Source organism: Sorex araneus, chromosome X (genome assembly GCF_027595985.1).
Source record: "Sorex araneus isolate mSorAra2 chromosome X, mSorAra2.pri, whole genome shotgun sequence".
Taxonomy (NCBI): domain Eukaryota; kingdom Metazoa; phylum Chordata; class Mammalia; order Eulipotyphla; family Soricidae; genus Sorex; species Sorex araneus.
The window spans coordinates 62639760-62659322 of record NC_073313.1 but is presented as its reverse complement, the minus strand read 5'-3'; the positions used below and the strand labels follow the sequence as shown (position 1 = coordinate 62659322).

The window sequence follows — 19563 nt, the reverse complement described above, 5'->3', positions numbered from 1 at the left end:
TGCCCTGATTTCCCTGTGCCTACCTGATCCTGTCTACATCTTAAACACTCATAGAGGTGTGGACAATAGCAGACACTCAGGAGGATTTACCAGCATTGAGAAGAAGGAGAGAAGTCAATGTCCTGATCTTAGAGGTAATTTCATGGGGCCAGAGAGACGGTACGGTGGCTAGGGCATTTGTTATGTATGAAGCTGACCTGGGTTTGGTCTTTGGCATCCCATATGGTATCCTGAACACCACCAGGAGTAATTCCTCTAAGCACAGAGCCAGGAGTAATCCCTAAGCATTCCCAAATATGGCCCAAAAGCAAAAAATAATTTAGAGGTGATTTCTATGAGAGGTACAGAAAAGTATGTGAAGAGAAAAGCAGTCTGTCCTGAAATTTAGAGAACAGTATCCAAATTAGCAGTGAAACTGTTAGAGGGCACTTGAAGAAAACATTGGGGCCCTCTTACCCAATATTTTCTGGCAGGAGAAGCTCCTTCCAGAAATGAATTGGACTTTGTCATAACTAATGAAATCCTCTGCTCATTGTGATATATCTTTCAGGCAGTAAGTTAATTGGGGACATCAAGTCTCATCCACATCTTGTCCCCTCACTTTCTGAACAATGTGGCCAGAATTGCTTGTCCATGTGTGCTCAGGGAGGGTTTTATGATAAACTGTTATCCCTGGATTAGGAGAAGAGCAACTATGGCTACAGGAATTTCTACAGAAGATTGTATAGAAGCTCATAGATTAACAATTCTTACCCAGTATATGTTTTCTGATCCCTGGGATAGGAGGGCTGGTGTGAATTTCACTCAATGATGAATTATTCCTTTTCCTGACACGTTCTATGCTTTATGGCATAGTCTCCAACTATAAAAACTCTATCATCTTGGACTGAATGGTGTGAGTCAGAGACGTCTTTTGGGCATGAATACCTCACCAGGTAATGGGAGTTGTTTCTTGGGGAAGCAAGAAAACATAAGAGGATCTCCCCTCATACCTCCCAGCCCTAACACAAGTGGTATGGAGGGATCTCTCAATAATACACTGAACATCAAGTAAAATGGCCAGGTCTATGCCCACCTAGGGTTCTCAGGTCCTTGGAGCTTTGTTGCCACCTTCCAAATTCTTCCCACCACAGACTGGAGTAGCCAAGTGGACCTTCACAGGATTATTTTAAAGGCATTCTTGCTTATTTGGCCATTATAAACTTTAGAATTGCCCTAAACTTACCCATTGCCCATCCGGAATCTCTTTTTGCCTGTATTATTTCCAGTTTCTTTTTACATTTTTTTTTTGCTTTTTGGGTCACACCCAGCAATGCTCAGGGGTTACTCCTGGCTTTGCACTCAGGAATTACTCCTGGCGGTGCTTGGGGGACCATATGGGATGCCGGGGATCGAACCCGGGTCGGCCGCGTGCAAGGCAAACGCCCTACCCGCTGTGCTATCGCTCCGGCCCCCTACATTTCTTTTTTTTCCTTTTTTTGTTGCTTTTTGGGTCACACTCGGCGATGCACAGGGGTTACTCTGGCTTTGCACTCAGCAATTACTCCTGGTGGTGCTTGGGCAATGGAATGCTGGAAATCGAACCTGGGTCGGCTGCATGCAAGGCAAACGCCCTACCTGCTGTGCTATCGCTCCAGCCCCTCTTTTTACATTTCTTCCAGAATTTCTGATGAGGAATTTTGTGCCTAGGGTGAACTCCACTAGGTTTTGAAAACACACCCCCACTTGGTCTACACTGAGGTCAAGATGGGAGGAGTGTGCTGGTACTTGGGTTAGAGAAAACAATCCATTTAGAAGGTCATATGATCCCAGGGCATCTCGAGACTAGGCCTCAGTTTTCTGCCTATGTCCCAAATATATGGAGTTTCTTTGCTGACACACTATTTTGCATTACCATACTGTGTGTGAGAGAGTGTGCACATACATGCATGTGCATGCATGCACACAAAGTATCTCAGTAAAGTCTAGGCTGAATCTTGCTGTGAAATGGAGAATTTTGCTTGGAGCTCAGAACTAAAGATTGGAGGACCTGTGTATAAGAAGAAGTCTTCAAAAACTCCCAAGAGAATATATGCCTATACAATTTTCTCCTGAAAGAGCCACCCAGCTAAACTTGGTGGCTTACTTCTGCCCCCCTGTGAGTGGCATGGCTTCTTCCTGGAAGCCCCTTTCCTCTTTCTCAGGATGAAACTTTGAGGTAGAGGGATCCAGAAATTAACTGAGGACCTCCCTCATGTGAGACATGTGCTGTACCACTGAGCCACATCCCTGGCCCCTGAATTCCAATTCAGTTTAGTTCCAACATCCTGGAAGATGGCTACATACTTCACTGAGTTTTGATGACTCATGTCTATGTGCCCTACAGTGCCTGGCACTGAGGAGATGCCTCTTAAGACATGCGTAGAATAAAGGTGATGGGTTCATTGAAGATGACAGGCCAGCCTAACCACACAGATACATTAGAAGGCTTGGGAAACCTGAGGGCTGATGTGAACTCTAATGTAGAAATGATAAGTGAAAAATGTAAGCAATGAGTGGAGAGTCAGGACACAGACAAGAGAAGAGGAGACTCGCAGGCAACTGGCTGTGATCTCTGGCAGACACCTATCTTCCTGTCTGCTCCATAGGACCTCACCACATAACCTTGACCTGGACTTTGCAAAAAACTCCTTATCCACCTGAAAACCCCTCAGTAGGGGGCCATGTAAGGACACCCTGGAGGCTCTGGAGGACTGTTCCAGCTGGAGACCATCCCTGCTCCTTTCAGTGGGAATCTTGATCCAGGAGGAGTACTTTCAGGCTCACCCTAAGTGACAAGTGGGCCAGAGCTACTTGGTACTACCCTCCTTCTTGTGTTTCAGCAGCATCACCTTGCTAGTTTAGAGGATAATCGTCCTGGGAATGGTGGTTCCTTTTGAACTTTGGAAAAAGACAAAGGGCAAAGGTAATAGATTACCTCTTTTGTTCCTGCCAGAATTCCCCAGCCTCCAACCTAGATCTCTCAAGACCCTTTCCCCAACCCAGCCGGGATTCCACTGCATTCTTGTCCAGGCCCCAGCCTCTCTCAGGGAGATAGCAGGAATAGAGTGATTTCAGGTCTACTCGGGTGACCCTAGAGTTTCCAGAAACACAGGGCGCTTTTAGGAAGGCAGATGGCATTTTATAAGAGCACAATGCTCCAGGGACCCCAGTGGGTGGTATGCAGGGCACGAACTTTCAGAAATTTAGGGTGAAAGATTTCAGATGGAAGTCATGCTTTTCTTTTAAAAATTGTTTTTATAGAATCACTGTGAGATAGATCGTTACAAAGCTGCTCATGATTGGGTTTCAGTAATACAGTGTCTGATACCCATCCCTCCATCAGTGTAAATTTCCTAGCACCCATATTCCCAGTTCCCTCCGCCCAACTCCCCTTCTCCTCATCCTGCCTCAATGGTAGGAAGTTTTCTTCTCTGTCCCTCTCTCTCTCCCTCCCTCTCTCTCCTTTTGGGCATTGTGGTTTCTAATACAGATACAGAAAGGTTATCAGGTATATATTTTACCTATTTTCAACACTCAGTCTTGTCCAGTGTGATCATTTCCAGCTACTATTGTCATACTGATCCCTTCTCTATCTTCCCTCTGTCCCTCACATACTTGTGGTAGATTTCAACCATTGATGAGTACTCTTGGTCCCTGTTTCTAAGTTGGTGCCTTTCCTGCCTTCATATGAAGAACGTGGGAGCCTCTAGTGATAGCCCCCAAAACTAGAAGAAATGGTGGGGACTTAATCTATCAATGACTTAAAGTCTTTCTTCATTGTCTGGGTAACTTATAGATCATTCATGGTCCTTCATGGTTATGGTCCTTCATGACTATGGTCATTCTTGATCATTCATGGTCATTCACAGATGAGTAAATTTTGGGGTCTTGACACTAAATGAGGGGGTTGAGATGACAGCATGTGGGCAGCAGGTCTGTTGCACTTGCTGGTGAGAGAACAAGAGGTACATCTGGAGAAACTGATTTTGGGCTGGCTGGGACAGCAGTGAAGTTGAGACTGTCTAGGTCTATCTCCAAGATTGGGAATGGAGGCCTTTGGAATACCCAATTTTTCCCAAGTTCCCTCATGAACAAATTTGTGTTCCTTGGGAGCTAGTTGCCTTATCAGAGCAATTGAACCCATTGATGATTGGTTCATACACTCTGTCATACTCCCCTACTAGGCAGCTTCCAAAGATTGGTACTTTCTTAGAGGACTATGGGTATGTAGGGCTGAGTTGAGCTCTGGGACTCTCTGGGATCTCCCCAGATACCTTTGGCCATTCCTTTTCAAGGCACAATGTTTCCCAAAGTGGGCAATACCTCCCCTGGGGGACAGGCACTGGACTTTTGGGAGGGTGGCAATAGCACCTCTGCTGCAATTGTGAGGCACTGCTTTCTGTTTGTTTAAAAATGCTAGATTGTTAGGGGGCTCTGAGTGATACTCTTTCTAAAACAGGACGGTAGGTCAAGTAAGTTTAGGAATCTTTGCATTGGTCCCTGAGCCCTCTGCCTGCTGTCTGTCTAGGAAGCTCTTGAAAGGGCAACAGTTCTGTGAGTCAAGCGTCTTAACTGACAATCTAACTCTTAATGGCTGTTTGGAATGAAGCCACCTATAATTAAGATGGTGTCGACTTGTCTGGTCACTGGTCACTGGAAGTATCTCTCTTTTGTTTTTGTTTTTGCAGTACTTAGCCAGACCACAAGTAGTACGTTTGCTGCTACACCCTTCCTAGCTGGATAGTTCCGAGTAGGCAGCCTCATCTTTCTTTACCTATCTCTTCTGTATGTTAACACCAGCTGGCACCTACTCAGACAATGGACTCTATTCGGAGGTCACACAGGAGGCTTGAACCGAAATGTCTGGGACAGGGTCCTAGTGCTTCACCAGCTAACAAACTTGCTTAGGTTACTCATCCTTAAAACCAGCTCCTGTAATAATAGCCATTTTCAAGTTGGCTTGGGAAGAATAATTACCACTTGTGAAATGTTTTCAGGTTCTCAGAAGAAAGGTGATACATCCTGGCAGAGTATGACTGTCATATTGTGAGATTCTCATGCTGCCTCGGGGCTAACCTCTATAAAATTGCTGTTCATGAAACTCCACTATTGTAACTAAGCACAGCTATTACCCATAATGACATTAGACTAATGTCTAAGGAATTGCTGTGCTCATGGTAAATTCTTAAATCAGCTGGAAGCGAAGGTGGACCAGGTCATCTGCTGTGAGCCTGGCCTTTCCGCCAACTCTAAAATCAAATTGACTCCTTGGGAAGGTGGGCTCCTGGAAAAGCACCAGGTAGCAACAACGCGTCCTTAGGACACCTAAGGAGAACCAGGCAGCACGATTCCCATGCACTCTCACTGAATCTTCCTGAGATTAGGAAAGATGTGTGCTAATTTCCATTCCACAGAGGGGAAAAGCAGTGGTAGAAAGATGTTAACTTGCCCAGGGAAGTAGAAGCTGGCAGTCAAGAGTACAATTGCCCAGAGTGGAGGAAGACATCAGGTGTGAGCTGGTCATCAGGCTGTCGCTCCCTCCACTCATTCCTCTCACCCCGAGGAAACAACGTTCAGTTGGCAAGAGAGAAAGGCAAGGCAGGAGAGGAAGAATTTGGGAGGGCGGACGACTATTGTGCAGGGGGCCCTGACTTTGGGACAGTTTGGGTGGGCCGGCCCTGGTCTTTGGAAAGGAAGTGGAGACAGAGACTTGGAAGGCACGGGCAGATGCTCAGGCCACGCCCGGGATGCGGGAGCGCAAGTGGCACCCGTCCACTGCCGCATCCCCGCCGAGCTCCGGCCTGGGGTGGGGGGTGTCTCGGCAGTTTTGCCATCAGAGCGCGGCAGCCAGAGCGACAGGTGTCTGCCGACCCCGCCCCTTGGCCCCGCACCGGCTCGGATCCCCGCGGGCCGCGCGACCCTCCCCCTTCCCCTCCCCCTCCGCCCGCGGCGGCCCCCCGCTGCGGCTTCGCGGGCACTCGGGGCGGCCCGGCGCGGGCGGGCGCGGGGCGCATGCGCAGGTGCCCTACGGAAGCCCGGGAGGCGGGGCGGGCGGCGCGCGCACGCGGGGCCGCGGAGACAGACGCGGGGCCGCGACGGGCGCGGGCACCATGACCCCGCGCTAAGGCTCAGGCGGCCTCGGGGGGGGGGGCGGGCGCGGGGGACGCCGCCGCCGCTGGGAAGTTCTCCGCCATGAACCTGAGGGGCCTCTTTCAGGATTTCAACCCGAGGTGAGGCGCCCGCGGCGGGGACGCGCGCGGGACCCTCCCCGCGGCCCCCGGTCCCTGCCCGAGCCTCCGCGCCGCGCCCGCGGCCACCGGCACCCGCGCCCCGCGCCGCGCCCCCCGCGCCCCGCTTCCGGGCCGGCGCGCCCCGTGGCCTCTTCACCCATGAGCGCCACCGGCCACGGTCCCGCTGCCGGGGCCGCCGCGGGTGCCCCCGGGCCCCTGCCCGCCCGCGGCCGCTGCCCCCCGGCGGCCCTCCGGCGTGCGCCCGCTCTCCCGCCCCGTCTGCCGCTGCGTGGTCCTGGCAGCCGGGATTCCGCTCCATCCCCCGAGCCCGGGGCCGGCAGCGCCTTACATAATTGCCTCCCGGGGTGAACCTGACCGCTTGCCCGCTGCCCGCCCCCCTCCCCGTGTGCGGGCGAAGTTTCTGTGCGGGAAGTCGCGCCTCGCGTTCATTTCCCAGACGCCGAGTGGCTACTGGACGTTGGAATATGTTGGACCTTGGACAGTGCGGCGAGACCCGGGTCCCCGTTCCAACCCCCAGGCTCTGAGTTCCCTGAAACAGAGACCGTCTCTTGCTCCCCTGACTCCCCCCCCCCTGCCCCGTCTGTCACTTGGGACAGCCCAGGGAACAGTTGGGTATCCAGGGAATTCTCTGCCCACCTGCAACTCAAGGAGTTGGTCTGAGCCCTTTTGGGCAATGTATTATGATGTCAGAACGCCCGTGCCCTTCTTTGAGGGTGGGAAAGTGCTTCCACTAAACCTTTTGTTAAATGACTCTAGGTATTCTGGATACTGAGAAGTCCTAGATTGGGACTGGAGAGGGGGAACGTAAATAAAGGCTTTTCAGTACTGGGCGGTGGGAGTCTATTGGAGACCAGTCAGGGCTGCTTGTGAGAAGTTTAAGGAATTCTTCAGGGGCTGAGGGGAGTACCCATATGGGAATTGGTGCTTAGATATCTCGGAGATCTGTCAAGTTTATATTCTAGAGTGCCATTCCCCCCTCACTGGACTCACTGTTCATGGGCTTGGTCTGGCAGCGTTCAGTATTGGATTCTTGGTTGAGATGAGGTAAAGGAGAACTTTACAGGACCTTTATCTGCTGCCTGAGGATAGGATGAATCTGCTGGGTGCCTGCATTGTTTGGCGAGAGTGATAAGAAAGTGATGTAAAAGCTGACTTGTTTTGTGTCTTTGGGCCACTTATCTGTTTTATCTGTAGAATCACTTGCAGGATAGTAAGGCACATTGATGTCTGTTTGCTCCTTGTTTTACAAATGTAAAGTTGCTAGGTGACAGATAATTCAGAAGCCACTAGCAGTTGCCTCAAGCAGTCTTAACAGGGTGCAAAATAGTGCTGCCCATGCTTAACTTTTTCTCCTGTTTAGAATCAGCTCCCCTCAAGTAATCAGGAGGTAAAAGTGCCGATGAAATATTAGATCATCACTGTATCATTGTCATCCCTTTGCTCATCGATTTGCTCCAGCAGGCACCAGTAACATCTCCATTGTGAGACTTTATTAGATAGCTAACCAGATTTATACCAGTCTCCAACATGAATCTATCAACACCTTAATTTTACCAGGATTAAATGCTTCTGTGCCACAAAAGTTGAAAGCTCTGTTATAGGGCACAGTCGTTCTGTCTTGTCATTGAGTCTGTGGGAGTGAGCACTGCGGCCTCAGTACTGACTTCTAAGACAGTGGCCAGACTTGGTAAGTTCAGAGTTTTACCCAGTGGGGTTGCCTGTGTCATGGGGACACTGAGTTTTTGACATCATTCTGTATTCTTGTTCCTGTGTTGAGGGTCACGTCCCACATAGTTGGAGAGAAAACAAAGGGGGATAGAGAGGATAGCTTCTTGCATCGTGTCATCAGAACTTTCTATGTCACCTCACTCCCTGCCACATCAATATTGGCCTCCCGTTCCAGGACCTTGGCACTTTTCTTTTGCCGGGTCTTTTTCCTCTCCTCTTGACCCAATTAATTCTAATTTCTCCTGGAGTGCCCATCTTGTTATTTGCTGCAGCTCCACTTGACACTTGAACATTCGCTGTCCAACACTGTTCTCCTTCCTCAGCACTTCTTTGTACCCTTCTGCTTATATACTGATTTGGCTAATGCTTATTTCCCTTTTAACTAAACTTGTCAGCTCTATGGCACCAGGGCCATGACTGTTCTACATTATTGTATCCTGTGAACCTGGAATAACACCAGGGATTACGATAGCCTCTCGGTGAAATGAATGAACAAAGGTGCCTATAGGAAACATTTAGATTACTATTTCTTGACCTTTTGCCAACCGTGTCCCCCTTCCATGATTTTTTTCCATGCCCCTACCCCATTGTAGCAGTTAGTTCCATAGTCTTATGCCATGACCTTTCACTTACGTATTTTTTACCTTGTGGCCCCCCTTTGAATATCCTAGGCATATGACACCCAGTTGAGAAAGGCTGCTCTGTAGCTTAAGCTTTCCACTCAGTGTTTTCTTTCCTGGTAGTGTGCTCCCTGGCTGTGTTTACACTCATCTTCCTCCTTCGGAATGCATTCATTGCTTTGAAGAGATGGGAAAGAGCATGGTGCTCAGGATGTGGCTGCCTTTATTTTATGGATTAAGGTAATGTCACAGAAACAGTCACTTGCATGATTTATGACTTCCAAGGTATGGGCTCTGTTGCCAGATGGCCTTCCGAATCTTTCAATCCTGGTGAGTCTGAACCTGCTGCTGTATTGCCAAGGCTCTGGAAAACTGCTGTGACAGAGGATGAATCACAGGTTTCAACACTTTGATACACAGGGCTGACAGCCGACCCTCTGCCTATTTCCATCTGGCACAGAATTAGTTGATCATGAACTTCCTAGTTACTCAATTTAAGATGTGCTGAAACAGACACTGGATCCACCATGTCCTTCCCTGAATACCAGAAACTTCCTAACATCTAGGGAGCCCTGTTTATTGACTAGGCAAACTATTAGAACCAGACATAATTGACAAACCTCTGAGTAGCTCCTAAGGTAAGGATCTGGGAGTGAGTAGCCTTGACCTAGCACTCCACCCACACTGTGGAGTCTTGGGATTTTCTGTGACTTTAGTAGAGTTGCTGGCCCAGAGTAGCAGGCTCTTCTGCTCTAGTGGCCAGGTAATGCTATGAAAACTACCCAGGCTTCCTGAGTCAACGTCCTCTGCCAGTGTGCTGAACTGGACAGAGTCTTAGTAATGCCGCTGGGAGGCCAGGTAGAGGGGGTTCCATCTGTGGGCCTGGTATCCCATGGAGATAGGACATATTTAGAAACGTCCTCATGTTGCAAATTCTAAAGTTGTTTTGGAGTCTATATAAGTCACCTTGTCTCTTACTTTAAGTCAGGGATGGGGGGGGGGTGGGAAATGAATGAGATTTCTGGCAGTTAAAGTGAAGACAGCTCCCTGGCCATTAATAGTTGTTTGCACAGTGTTTATATTTAAGAGTGTTCATTTGCCAAGCAGCATCTACTGAGTTTTGAACTGTGTTGCAAGAGATGCTGTCCTGTGTTTCAGGTGGTGTGAGCCTAACAAATGGGGATGCAGTCCCATTACATGCCCAAGTGCAATGGAAGGAAAGCTAACTGACATCAGCACAGAATGAGACATCCCAGAGACAGGGATGCATGCTGGGAGGGAGGGAGTGCACAAAAGTGAGAGCCAAGGATGCTCTCTAGGGTAGGCAGACAGCTAAGGTTCCAGAGCTTGATCTTGAAGGAGAACTGTGGGGATTTGTCAGACCAGAGGGCAATAAAGACCTCCTAGAAGCACAAAGTAGTTCAAAGTCCGGCTTCATGGGAGGACCTGGAATGTCCAGACAATGGTGAAGATTCAGTGTTTGGGGAGCAGTGTAACCAAAATGAATCACACAGTTGGCAAATATCACACACGGTGTTAGTAAAGATTGCCTACTGATTACTATCCTCAGGAAAGTCCAAGCTCCACATTTGTCTGTAGTGATTGAAGGTCAGTGCAGGTAATGAACTTCCCGCCCAAATATTTGCTTGTTTGTTGTCCTAAAATCATCTCTCTAAAACCATCTATAAGACCTCTTGATCACACTGACCTTACTATTAATAATAGCTGTAACTGATGGGGCATCTGCCGTGTGCCAGACACATTGTCGGGGCCTGTTTCTACTATCTGGAATCTTTATAGCCCTGCCAGGCAGATACCAGCCTTATTCTGCAGAGACTGTTAGAGCCAGTGACTTCTCTGAAATGGCACAGGCAACACAGGGCCTCAGTGGATTTGTGACACACAGTGGTCTCCTTCCGAAGTCTGTGCTCTTTCCTGCAATCCTGTGCTGTGTCTCTAGTGTAGTGACACAGTCAGTTCCATATACTAAGGAACTCTCTGTGACTAAACACACCAAATTAGTGCTAGTCTTCAAATAAGTTACTTTGGAAAAAAAGAAATACATATATACGTATATATGTATATCATATATATATACACACACCATATATATGTATATACCTTTGCTCATACTCCTTGTAACTCAACTAGAATTTTCTTTGGAGTACATTATAAATAATGATATAAAATGCATCTCGTCCTTAATAGCCATTTATTATTTAGGGATTTGGGGTCACATCCAGTGATGCTGAGGTATGATTCCTGGCTCTGCACTCAGGAATTACTCTAGTGGTGCTTGGTAGACCATATGGGATTCTAAGGTTTGAACCCGGGTCAGCCTCATGTAAGGCAAATGCCCTATTTGCTGTATTATCGATTCTCCCATTTATTATTTTGAACCAAAGTAGTGCCAGTTAGTTTGATCACACAAACAATTGTGACACTTGACTCAGGCAGACTTTTGGCTGTCTTCAAATTTTGAATCCACTTTGGCACTGTTGAGGCTTTTAGAAGAGTAGAATCTAGGTTCTCTAGGCGACTCCAGAAAGATTGCTCACAAAAATATTATGGGCAGTGAAGTGGTGCTTTGCCTCCCAGAGGGTGGGGGAACTGTTTAAAGGAGATATGTCTCATTTGAACACGTAGTTTCTGGTTTTAAAAATACCATTTTCATTGCTTGGTAATTCTACGCATATTTTTCTTGACTGTGAGTCTTGAGAGCAGGATCTTGAGGCATTCAGTGGATTACAGGACCAGGTAGACATATCCCACTGGGAACTTTTGTCTTAAACAAGAGGCAGTGGGTTGTTCTAGATGATTTCCAAGAACTCTGGGAGTTGAACTTCTCAGTGCTGAACTTGGAGCTTCTAATTGCCTAGCCTGATCATAGGTCGGGCTTATGCAAGGCGGCTTAGAATTGAAAATGAAAACCCTGAATTGAACTCTAGAGATAGGCTCTTTTAAACCAATGATTCATGTTTTGTCAGCTGTGACCTAATAGTGAAAAGAATGATTGCTAAATGAGGTATTAGAGCGTTTCTCCTTCACATAGCAGCAGCAGCTAAAGAAGGCTAATCATTTGCACAAGCCAGCATCCCCTCATATTCACGAATTGCCAGATGAGCAGCCCAGCTTGGAGTCAGGCTTAGGTAGAGTGAGTGGCCCTCCTGAGGACATGTTTTCTTCCTTTGGGCTTAGGCTCCTCTAGTCTCTTCTGCAACTATGATTGGCTCTTGTATTTCTTTCTTTCTTTTTTTTTTGTGGGGCTGGAGCGATAGCACAGTGGGTAGGGCATTTTGCCTTGCACGCAGCTGACCCGGGTTTGACTCCTCTGTCCCTGTCAGAGAGCCCGGCAACCTACTGAGAGTATCCCGCCCGCATGTCTGAGCCTGGCAAGCTCCCCGTGGCGTACTCGATATGCCAAAAACAATAACAAATCTCACAATGGAGACGTTACTGGTGCCCGCTCGAGCAAATCGATGAACAGTAGTATGACAGTGCTATGACAGTGCTACAGTGATATTTCTTTTGTGAAGCAAGATAGTTTCATTGAAACATATTTAGAAAGGTGTGAGGGCAAAGAAAGAGAGAAGTTTATGCCCCAGCGAGAACACCGGCTTCTCCAGAGTGGAAATAAGACAGTAGAGAAACATAGGCACGAGATATGTGTTCAGCGGAGAACAGGGCATGAAGACTTTCTTAGGTCTGCTGCTGAGAAGCTTTTATGTTGTTGTTGTTGTTGACTCATTTATCTTTTTAATTGAATCACCTTGAAATACACAGTTACAAGGTTGTTCATGATTGGGTTTCAGTCACACGGTATTACAACACCCATCCCCTTTACCAGTGTACATTTCCCACCACCAATGTCCCCAGTTACCCTCTCACCCCCCCTCCTGCCTCTGTGTTGGGCACTTTCTCACCCTCTCTCTCTTTCTCTTTTCCTCCCTCCCCTCCCCACTTCCTTTGAGCATTACAGCTTGCAATACAGATACTGGAAGATTATCATGCATATCCCTTTACCTACTTTCAGCACTCAGTTCTTGTCCAGAGTGATCATTTCCAACTATCATTGTTATAGTGGTCCCTGCTCTATTCTAACTGCTCTCCCCGCCCCTGCACTGTGCAAGCTTCCAATCATGGGCCAGTCCTCCTGGCCCTTGTTTCTACTGTCCTTGGGTATTAGTCTCATAGCACTGTCACTGTAGCACTGTCAAATAGCACTGTCAGACTGTTGTTCATCCATTTGCTCGAGCGGGCACCAGTAACGTCTCCACTGTGAGATTTGTTGTTACTATTTTTGGCATATAGACTATGCCAGGCTCTGCTGTGCAGGCAAGATACTCTTGGTAGCTTGCCAGGCTCTCCGAGAGGAACAGAGTAATCAAATCCGGGTCAGCCGCGTGCAAGACAAATGCCCTACCCGCTGTGCTATCGCTCCAGCCCCCATATTATGTTTTTTTTTATATCCCACAAGTAAGTGCAGTCATTCTATGTCTGTCCCTCTCCTTCTGATTCATTTCACTCAGCATGATACTCTCCGTGTCCATCCATATCTAAAGAGATTTCATGATTTCATTTTTCCTGTTGGCTGTATAGTATTCCACTGTATAGATGTACTATAGTTTCTTTACACAGTCATCTGTTCTTGGGCACTTGGATTTTTCCACATCCTGGCTATTGTGAATAGTGATGCAATGAACATAGAAGTGAAGATTTCTGCTGTGTTTTGGGGCCCTCAGGGTATATACCCAGAAGTGGTATTGCTGGGTGAATGGGAGTTCAATTTCTAGCTTTTCGCGGAAAGCCCATATTGTTTTATAAAAGACCAAGCCAGTCAGCATTCCCACCAGCAATGAATGAGAGTCTCTTTCTTCTTACATCTGCACCAGCACTGGTTGTTCTTGTTCATTTTGATATGTGTCAATCTTTGTGGTATGAGGTGATATCTCATTGTTGTTTTGATTTGCATCTTCCTGATGATTAGCGTTTTTCCTGTGCCTTTTGGCCACTTGAAATTCTTCTTTGTGGGGGCTGGAGCGATAGCACAGCGGGTAGGGCATTTGACTTGCACGCAACTGACCCAGGTTCAATTCCCAGCATCCCATATGGTCCCCCAAGCACTGCCAGAAGTAATTTCTGAGTGCATAAGCCAGGAGTAACCCCTGTTTATCGCCGGGTGAGACCCCCCCCCAAAGGAGGAAATTCTTTGAGGAAGTTTCTGTTCTCTCCCCATTTTTGATGGGGTTGGATGCCTTTTTCTTGTAAAGTTCTATCAGTGCCTTGTATATTTTTCATACTAACCCCTTACCAGATGGATTTGGGTAAATAATCTTCCCCGTTCCATGGGCTGTCCATATAACTTAGATGCTTTTAAACAGGTTCTGTCTTAATAAAATAGACAAAACTACCACTGAAAGTTTTTCACTTCTGTTACTGTGCAGCTTCTGCTCCGCAAAGAGGTGCAGTCCCTTTTTAATATTTTGAGAGGCTGTCGGCAGGCTGTGGATTGGAGCCAGCCTCTGAAGACAGAGAGGTGCTGCCTTAGTTAATTTTCTGGAGGCATGCCTTCTAGAATGTGTCTGTGCACATGCGTGCATATGCACTTTTTTTACACATGGACCTGCTGCATCCAGACCAGCAGCTTTAACAGGAGGACACCAATGGCTTTTATAGTTTATCTTATATTTATGTTTATTTTGGTATTGGGATCACACCTGCAAGTGTTTGGGGTTATTGCTGGTGGTGCTCAGAAAAGCACATGATGCGGGGGCGGGGGGGTTGACTCCATCCTCTTGTATGCAGAGCATGCGCTCTAGGTTATTGAACTATCTCTCCTTGAACCAGTGACGTGTTTTTAAAGAGTACTGTTGTACAGTTGCCTTAATTTGATTTGCAGAGACCAGATACTAGAGCTTTTGAACTCACAGAATTATCCTTTTACTAGTTTTATGCCTTGTCAAGTCCCTTTGCCTTCCCAACAAAATGTAGAGAGGAAATTTGAACCTGGAGCAGAGAGCTCGACATAAAGTTATGGGAACCTGCTTAGTGATTGTGTCCTGTATTACAGATCCTGATGAGAGTGTAATAAGCCCATTCTAACGGTGTAACTGAAGATGCTGAAGATAGTAACAGGGGTTAAAGCATATGCCCTGCATAGGGCTGGCACTGGTTCAATCACTGATACCACACGGTTCCCTGAGTTTTACTGAATGAAACCCTTGAGGTCCCCCAAGGGGCCAGAGATTTAAACCAGGTCCACTGTGTGTGTGGCAAGCACCTTACCAGCTTCCCTCCTGTGCATTCTCACCTATCCTGGCTTGCTGAGATTTAGGCAGTCTGTGTATGTGGCTCTAATATGGATGTTTCCTTTTTTGGGTAAAGCATAATAGTTTTTATTGAAACTTATTTAGAAAGATGTGAGGGGAGAAAGAGGTAGACATATGTATTTAAGAGAGAGCACAAGCTTCTCCAGAGTGAAAATAGGGAAGCAAAGAAGCAACATACGTTTTCAAGGGAGAACATGGACTTGAAGAACAAATCTCCATCTGAATGCATCTTTCTTTCTTTCTTTCTTTCTTTCTTTCTTTCTTTCTTTCTTTCTTTCTTTCTTTCTTTCTTTCTTTCTTTCTTTCTTTCTTTCTTTCTTTCTTTCTTTCTTTCTTTCTTTCTCTTTCTTTCTTTCTTTCTTTCTTTCTTTCTTTCTTTCTTTCTTTCTTTCTTTCTTTCTTTCTTTCTTTCTTTCTTTCTTTCTTTCTTTCTTTCTTTCTTTTGCTTTTTGGGTCGCACCTGGCAATGCACAGGGGTTACTCCTGGTCTGCACTCAGGAATTGCCCCTGGAGGTGCTCAGGGGACCATATGGGATGCTGGGAATTGAACCTGGGTCAGCCACGTTCAAGGCAAATGCCCTACCCGCTGTGCTATTGCTCCAGCCCCTGAATGCATGTTTCTTAAGAAAGTAGTTTAGGCTTCACAGTGACTCTTTCGAAAATGCTTTTTCTGATCACTGTGTCATTGCTGCCATATTCTCTTGCCAGTCGGGCTTTGCACTCTCCTTTTATGCTTGGCTCTCAGATGCATGGGTTTAGTTGAGATATCATTACTTCCTTGGCCCAACTAAAGATCTGTGTGTATATTGTATGTTTGATAAATTTGCTTTAGGGGGCCACACGCAGGAGTTCTCACGGCTTACTTCTGGCTTTATGTTCAGTGGTCACTCCTGAGCATAGAGCCATTACTCATATGGCATGTCAGGGATCGAATCTGGGTAACCTGCATACAGGGTCAGCATCTTACCCGCTGAGCTATCTCTGGCTCAGATAGTTTGATAATTCCTGCTTTTGCTCATTTGGTTTAAATATTCAACTCTATAGTTTACTTTTATTCAAAGAGCCATCTATGGTTGTCCTTTTTAACTCTGATTTTTTTACTATTGTACTTTTTGTTTTATTATTTACATATTTTACCCCCTCCATAAATTTCTTAGTTAAGAAATCAGTAGGTTAGCTTTCTCTTTTCCTCTATTTCCTTTCTTTTTGCTTTTATTTGAATTTTTGGAGTAGACATATTTTCTGAGTTTTGCTTTGGCAGCAGTCTGGCTATTTTGATGATTTCAGTTGTGTTTGAAATATTCTGTAATAGTCCTGTTTTATCCTTGATTTCCTTATTGCTTAAGGGGAAACTGTAAGATTTACTGCGGGGCACTATGCTCTTTAATTCTCACCTCCACACTGCTTTAGAGAGGTGTTCTATCACCCATCTGCATTTTGCCTTTAAGGAATCTGAGACCCAAAGTTACACAATATAGTAGAGTTGAAGAAATTATCTTCAGGGGCTGGAGCGATAGCACAGCGAGTAGGGCATTTGCCTCGCACGCGGCCAACCCGGGTTCGATTACCAGCATCTCATATGGTCCCCTGAGCACTGCCAGGAGTAATTCCTGAGTGCAGAGCCAGGAGTAACCCCTGTGCATCGCCAGGTGTGACCCAAAAAGCAATAAATAAATAATGAAAAAAAAGAGATTATCTTCAACTCTACTATATTGCTTAACAAGTGAATATTGGAAAAGCCCCATGTGTGTAGTTAGGCAGTTTTCAGTCTGAATTGTAGAGAATTCTACATTTAGAATTGTACAGCCTATATTTCTAGTCTGTTTTTTACACATTTAAAGAAATTCTTTTAATTTTTGAGGAATGTTGGTTTATTTATTTATTTTTGGTTTGGGGGTCATACCTGGCGATGCTCAGGGGTTACTCCTGGCTCTGTCTGTACTCAGGAATTACTCCTGGTGGTGCTTAGGGGACCACCTATGATGTCAGAGATTAAACCGGCTTCAACTACATTCAAGGCAAACACCGTACCCACTGTAGTATGGCTCTGGCCTCTAAGGAGGAATTTACTTTATAGGAAGGCCTATGTCTTACTTGTTTGTTTGGGCCACACCCATTGATGCTCACAGCTTACTCCTGGCTCTACACTCATGGATAACTCCTGTCAGACTTAGGGGGACCATATGGGATGCTGGGGGTCAAACCCAGATTGCCTGCATTTATAAGATAAACACCCTACCTGCTGTACTATTACTTTGCCCCAAGAACGTGTAAGTTTTAGGGGGACACTTTCATACCTCTTGAACACTCTTACTGGTATACATTTTCTGTAAATCTTGCTCACAAAGTCTTCAATGACTCTCTCTTCCCTGTTAATGAATCCAAAGGTGTATGCCTTGATTTTCAAATGCCCATACCTACTTACCAGTAAGCATTGCCTTACCCACTGTACCGTCTCTAACCCCAGGAATTATATTTTTGTACTAATTATTTGACTTCTTACTAATTTTCATTTTTTATGTAATAGACCCAGACTTTTTTTGTGTTTTATTATTGGGTCACAGCCAGCTAAATTATCAGGGGTTTCTTCCATCTTGGTTCTTAGGGTTGCTCTCCGAAGTGCTGAGAGTAACACATCATGTGGTGTCATGGATCAGACATGGACCTCCTGCATACAAAGCAAGCAAGCAGCCTTTTTGAGCTTTTTCAAGCCCATAGACCCAGAATTCTTAATTGTCCTATAAGTTACATCAAAATTATAAAATCGCTTTTCCACCCTCTAAAGTACTTGGGATTTCCATTTTCATTATTTTCAGTATTTTACTAGGAAGATTGTCTTTTTGTATGTTTGGATTTGAAGTCACACCCAGTGATGCTCAGGGGTTACTCCTATCTCTCACTCAGGAATTATTCCTGGTGGTGCTCAGGGGCCCAAATGGGATCCTCAGGCTTGAGCCTGGGTTGGCCACATGCAAGACAAGTGCCCTACCCGCTGTATTATCTCTCTAACCCTAAAGAAGACTCTCTTAAGGAAAACAGTGAATTTTTTTTCTTTTTGGGTCACACCCGGCGATGCACAGGGGTTACTCCTGGCTTTGCACTCAGGAATTACTCCTGGCGGTGCTCAGGGGACCATATGGGATGCTGGGATTCGAACCCGGGTTGGCCACGTGCAAGGCAAACGCCCTACCCGCTATGCTACTGCTCCAGCCCCCTTTCTCTCTCCCTCTCTTTTTTTTAGGAAAACAATGAATTTATCTTACAGGATTTACTCTCCTCCTGCCTCATCTATTTTTTGTGTCTGAAATTCTTTCAGAAAAATTTTTCCTCTACATTTAACTTTGACTTTTGTTTATCGTCATCTTTCTATTTCTTAATGTTCTTCCCATTCTTAATAGACTATTTCTTTAATGTCCTTTGTTTCTGATATGTTTTTGGTTGACAGGTTGTTTCTGATTTTCTCAACTTTGTGATATTTCCTTATGCTTATAGAAACATCATCATCTCATCTTTACTTTCTTTCTGGTATCAATTATTTCTGTTAGGCTTGTGATCATCCCCCCTCCCTATCAGCCCTTTTCTTCTCCAGAGTGTACCACTCAGTCATTCTTGTTTTCGTATCTCTCAGGCTCACGAACCCTTTTATTTTTAGCAGTTTGGAGCATTTTAAAGCATTCTAATCATAAAAGTATGTTGTGCAGCATTTGGTTATCAAGTTGTTTGTCACAGGCCTCCCAGGGGTCTGAGTGCCTTTGCTTTCGGACCTGTGAAACCAAAATTATTTAGAATAATGCTAAGTTATCCTTTTAAACTTCCTCCATGCTGATGACACAAAATGCAGTGTCGAAGCTGGATGGAAACTGGCCCCAAAGTAGGCTTGTCACCATCAAGCCACCACACCTGGTGTTCAGCGAAGCCAGCTACAATAAGAATTATCTGGATAAAGTAGCAAAGGATGGAAATCTCATTCAGTAGCAGTCCTCATTGTGAGAACTAGACCAGTCCCATGTACTGAACTGTGTTGGTGGGTTCAAGGAGGAATGCACATGCTCCTGAGTGGCTAACTGCTTTTTTCATTGACCGTATTCTAAGTAGAAAGAACAACTAACAGTGTTTAAATGTGATTATTTGTATTCGTTGTCTGTGTTTGGTAAACATTTCCTTGAAAATTCATAAGAATCTGTCACTTCCAGGAAAACTGATGGTTTTGTTTTATAAATGATAAATTTGAGCTCTCATGGGAAACTCTGAATTTTTGACATTTCATATTTACCACCATGAAATCAACAGGCTCCCTATATCTAAAATATTTCCAGCAAAGTATTTCTTGCTAATAACTAATTTGATTTAATTTTTGCTATTGTGTGTCAATAAAAATCAGCATTGAGAGATCTCATTCATTACTTATTGATTCAGTGTTTTCTTTTTGACCCACATGGAATTACACAATCATGCAGGACTAAAAGATTCATTCATAGAGCATGAGAGACCAGTAGATTTTAATGCTATAGAATATAGAAAGTTCATTAATATTTCAGGTTCCACATCTCAGCTAACCTTCAAGAAACCACTACTTGCTGAGTTCTGGTTCCCCTCAGAGATGATTACATCATT

At 45.6% G+C, this 19563-nt stretch overlaps 1 protein-coding gene across 1 annotated transcript in view; it reads left to right on the top strand.

The window, feature by feature from the left end:
* Positions 1-6098: 6098 nt before the first annotated feature.
* Positions 6099-19563, top strand: part of TMEM185A (transmembrane protein 185A) — a 38290-nt gene continuing 24825 nt past the window's right edge. The window contains exon 1 of the mRNA XM_055122931.1: positions 6099-6251. Within this exon, the coding sequence (XP_054978906.1) occupies positions 6214-6251 (38 nt within the window). The 5' untranslated portion in view covers positions 6099-6213. The remainder of the gene's footprint in view (positions 6252-19563) is intronic.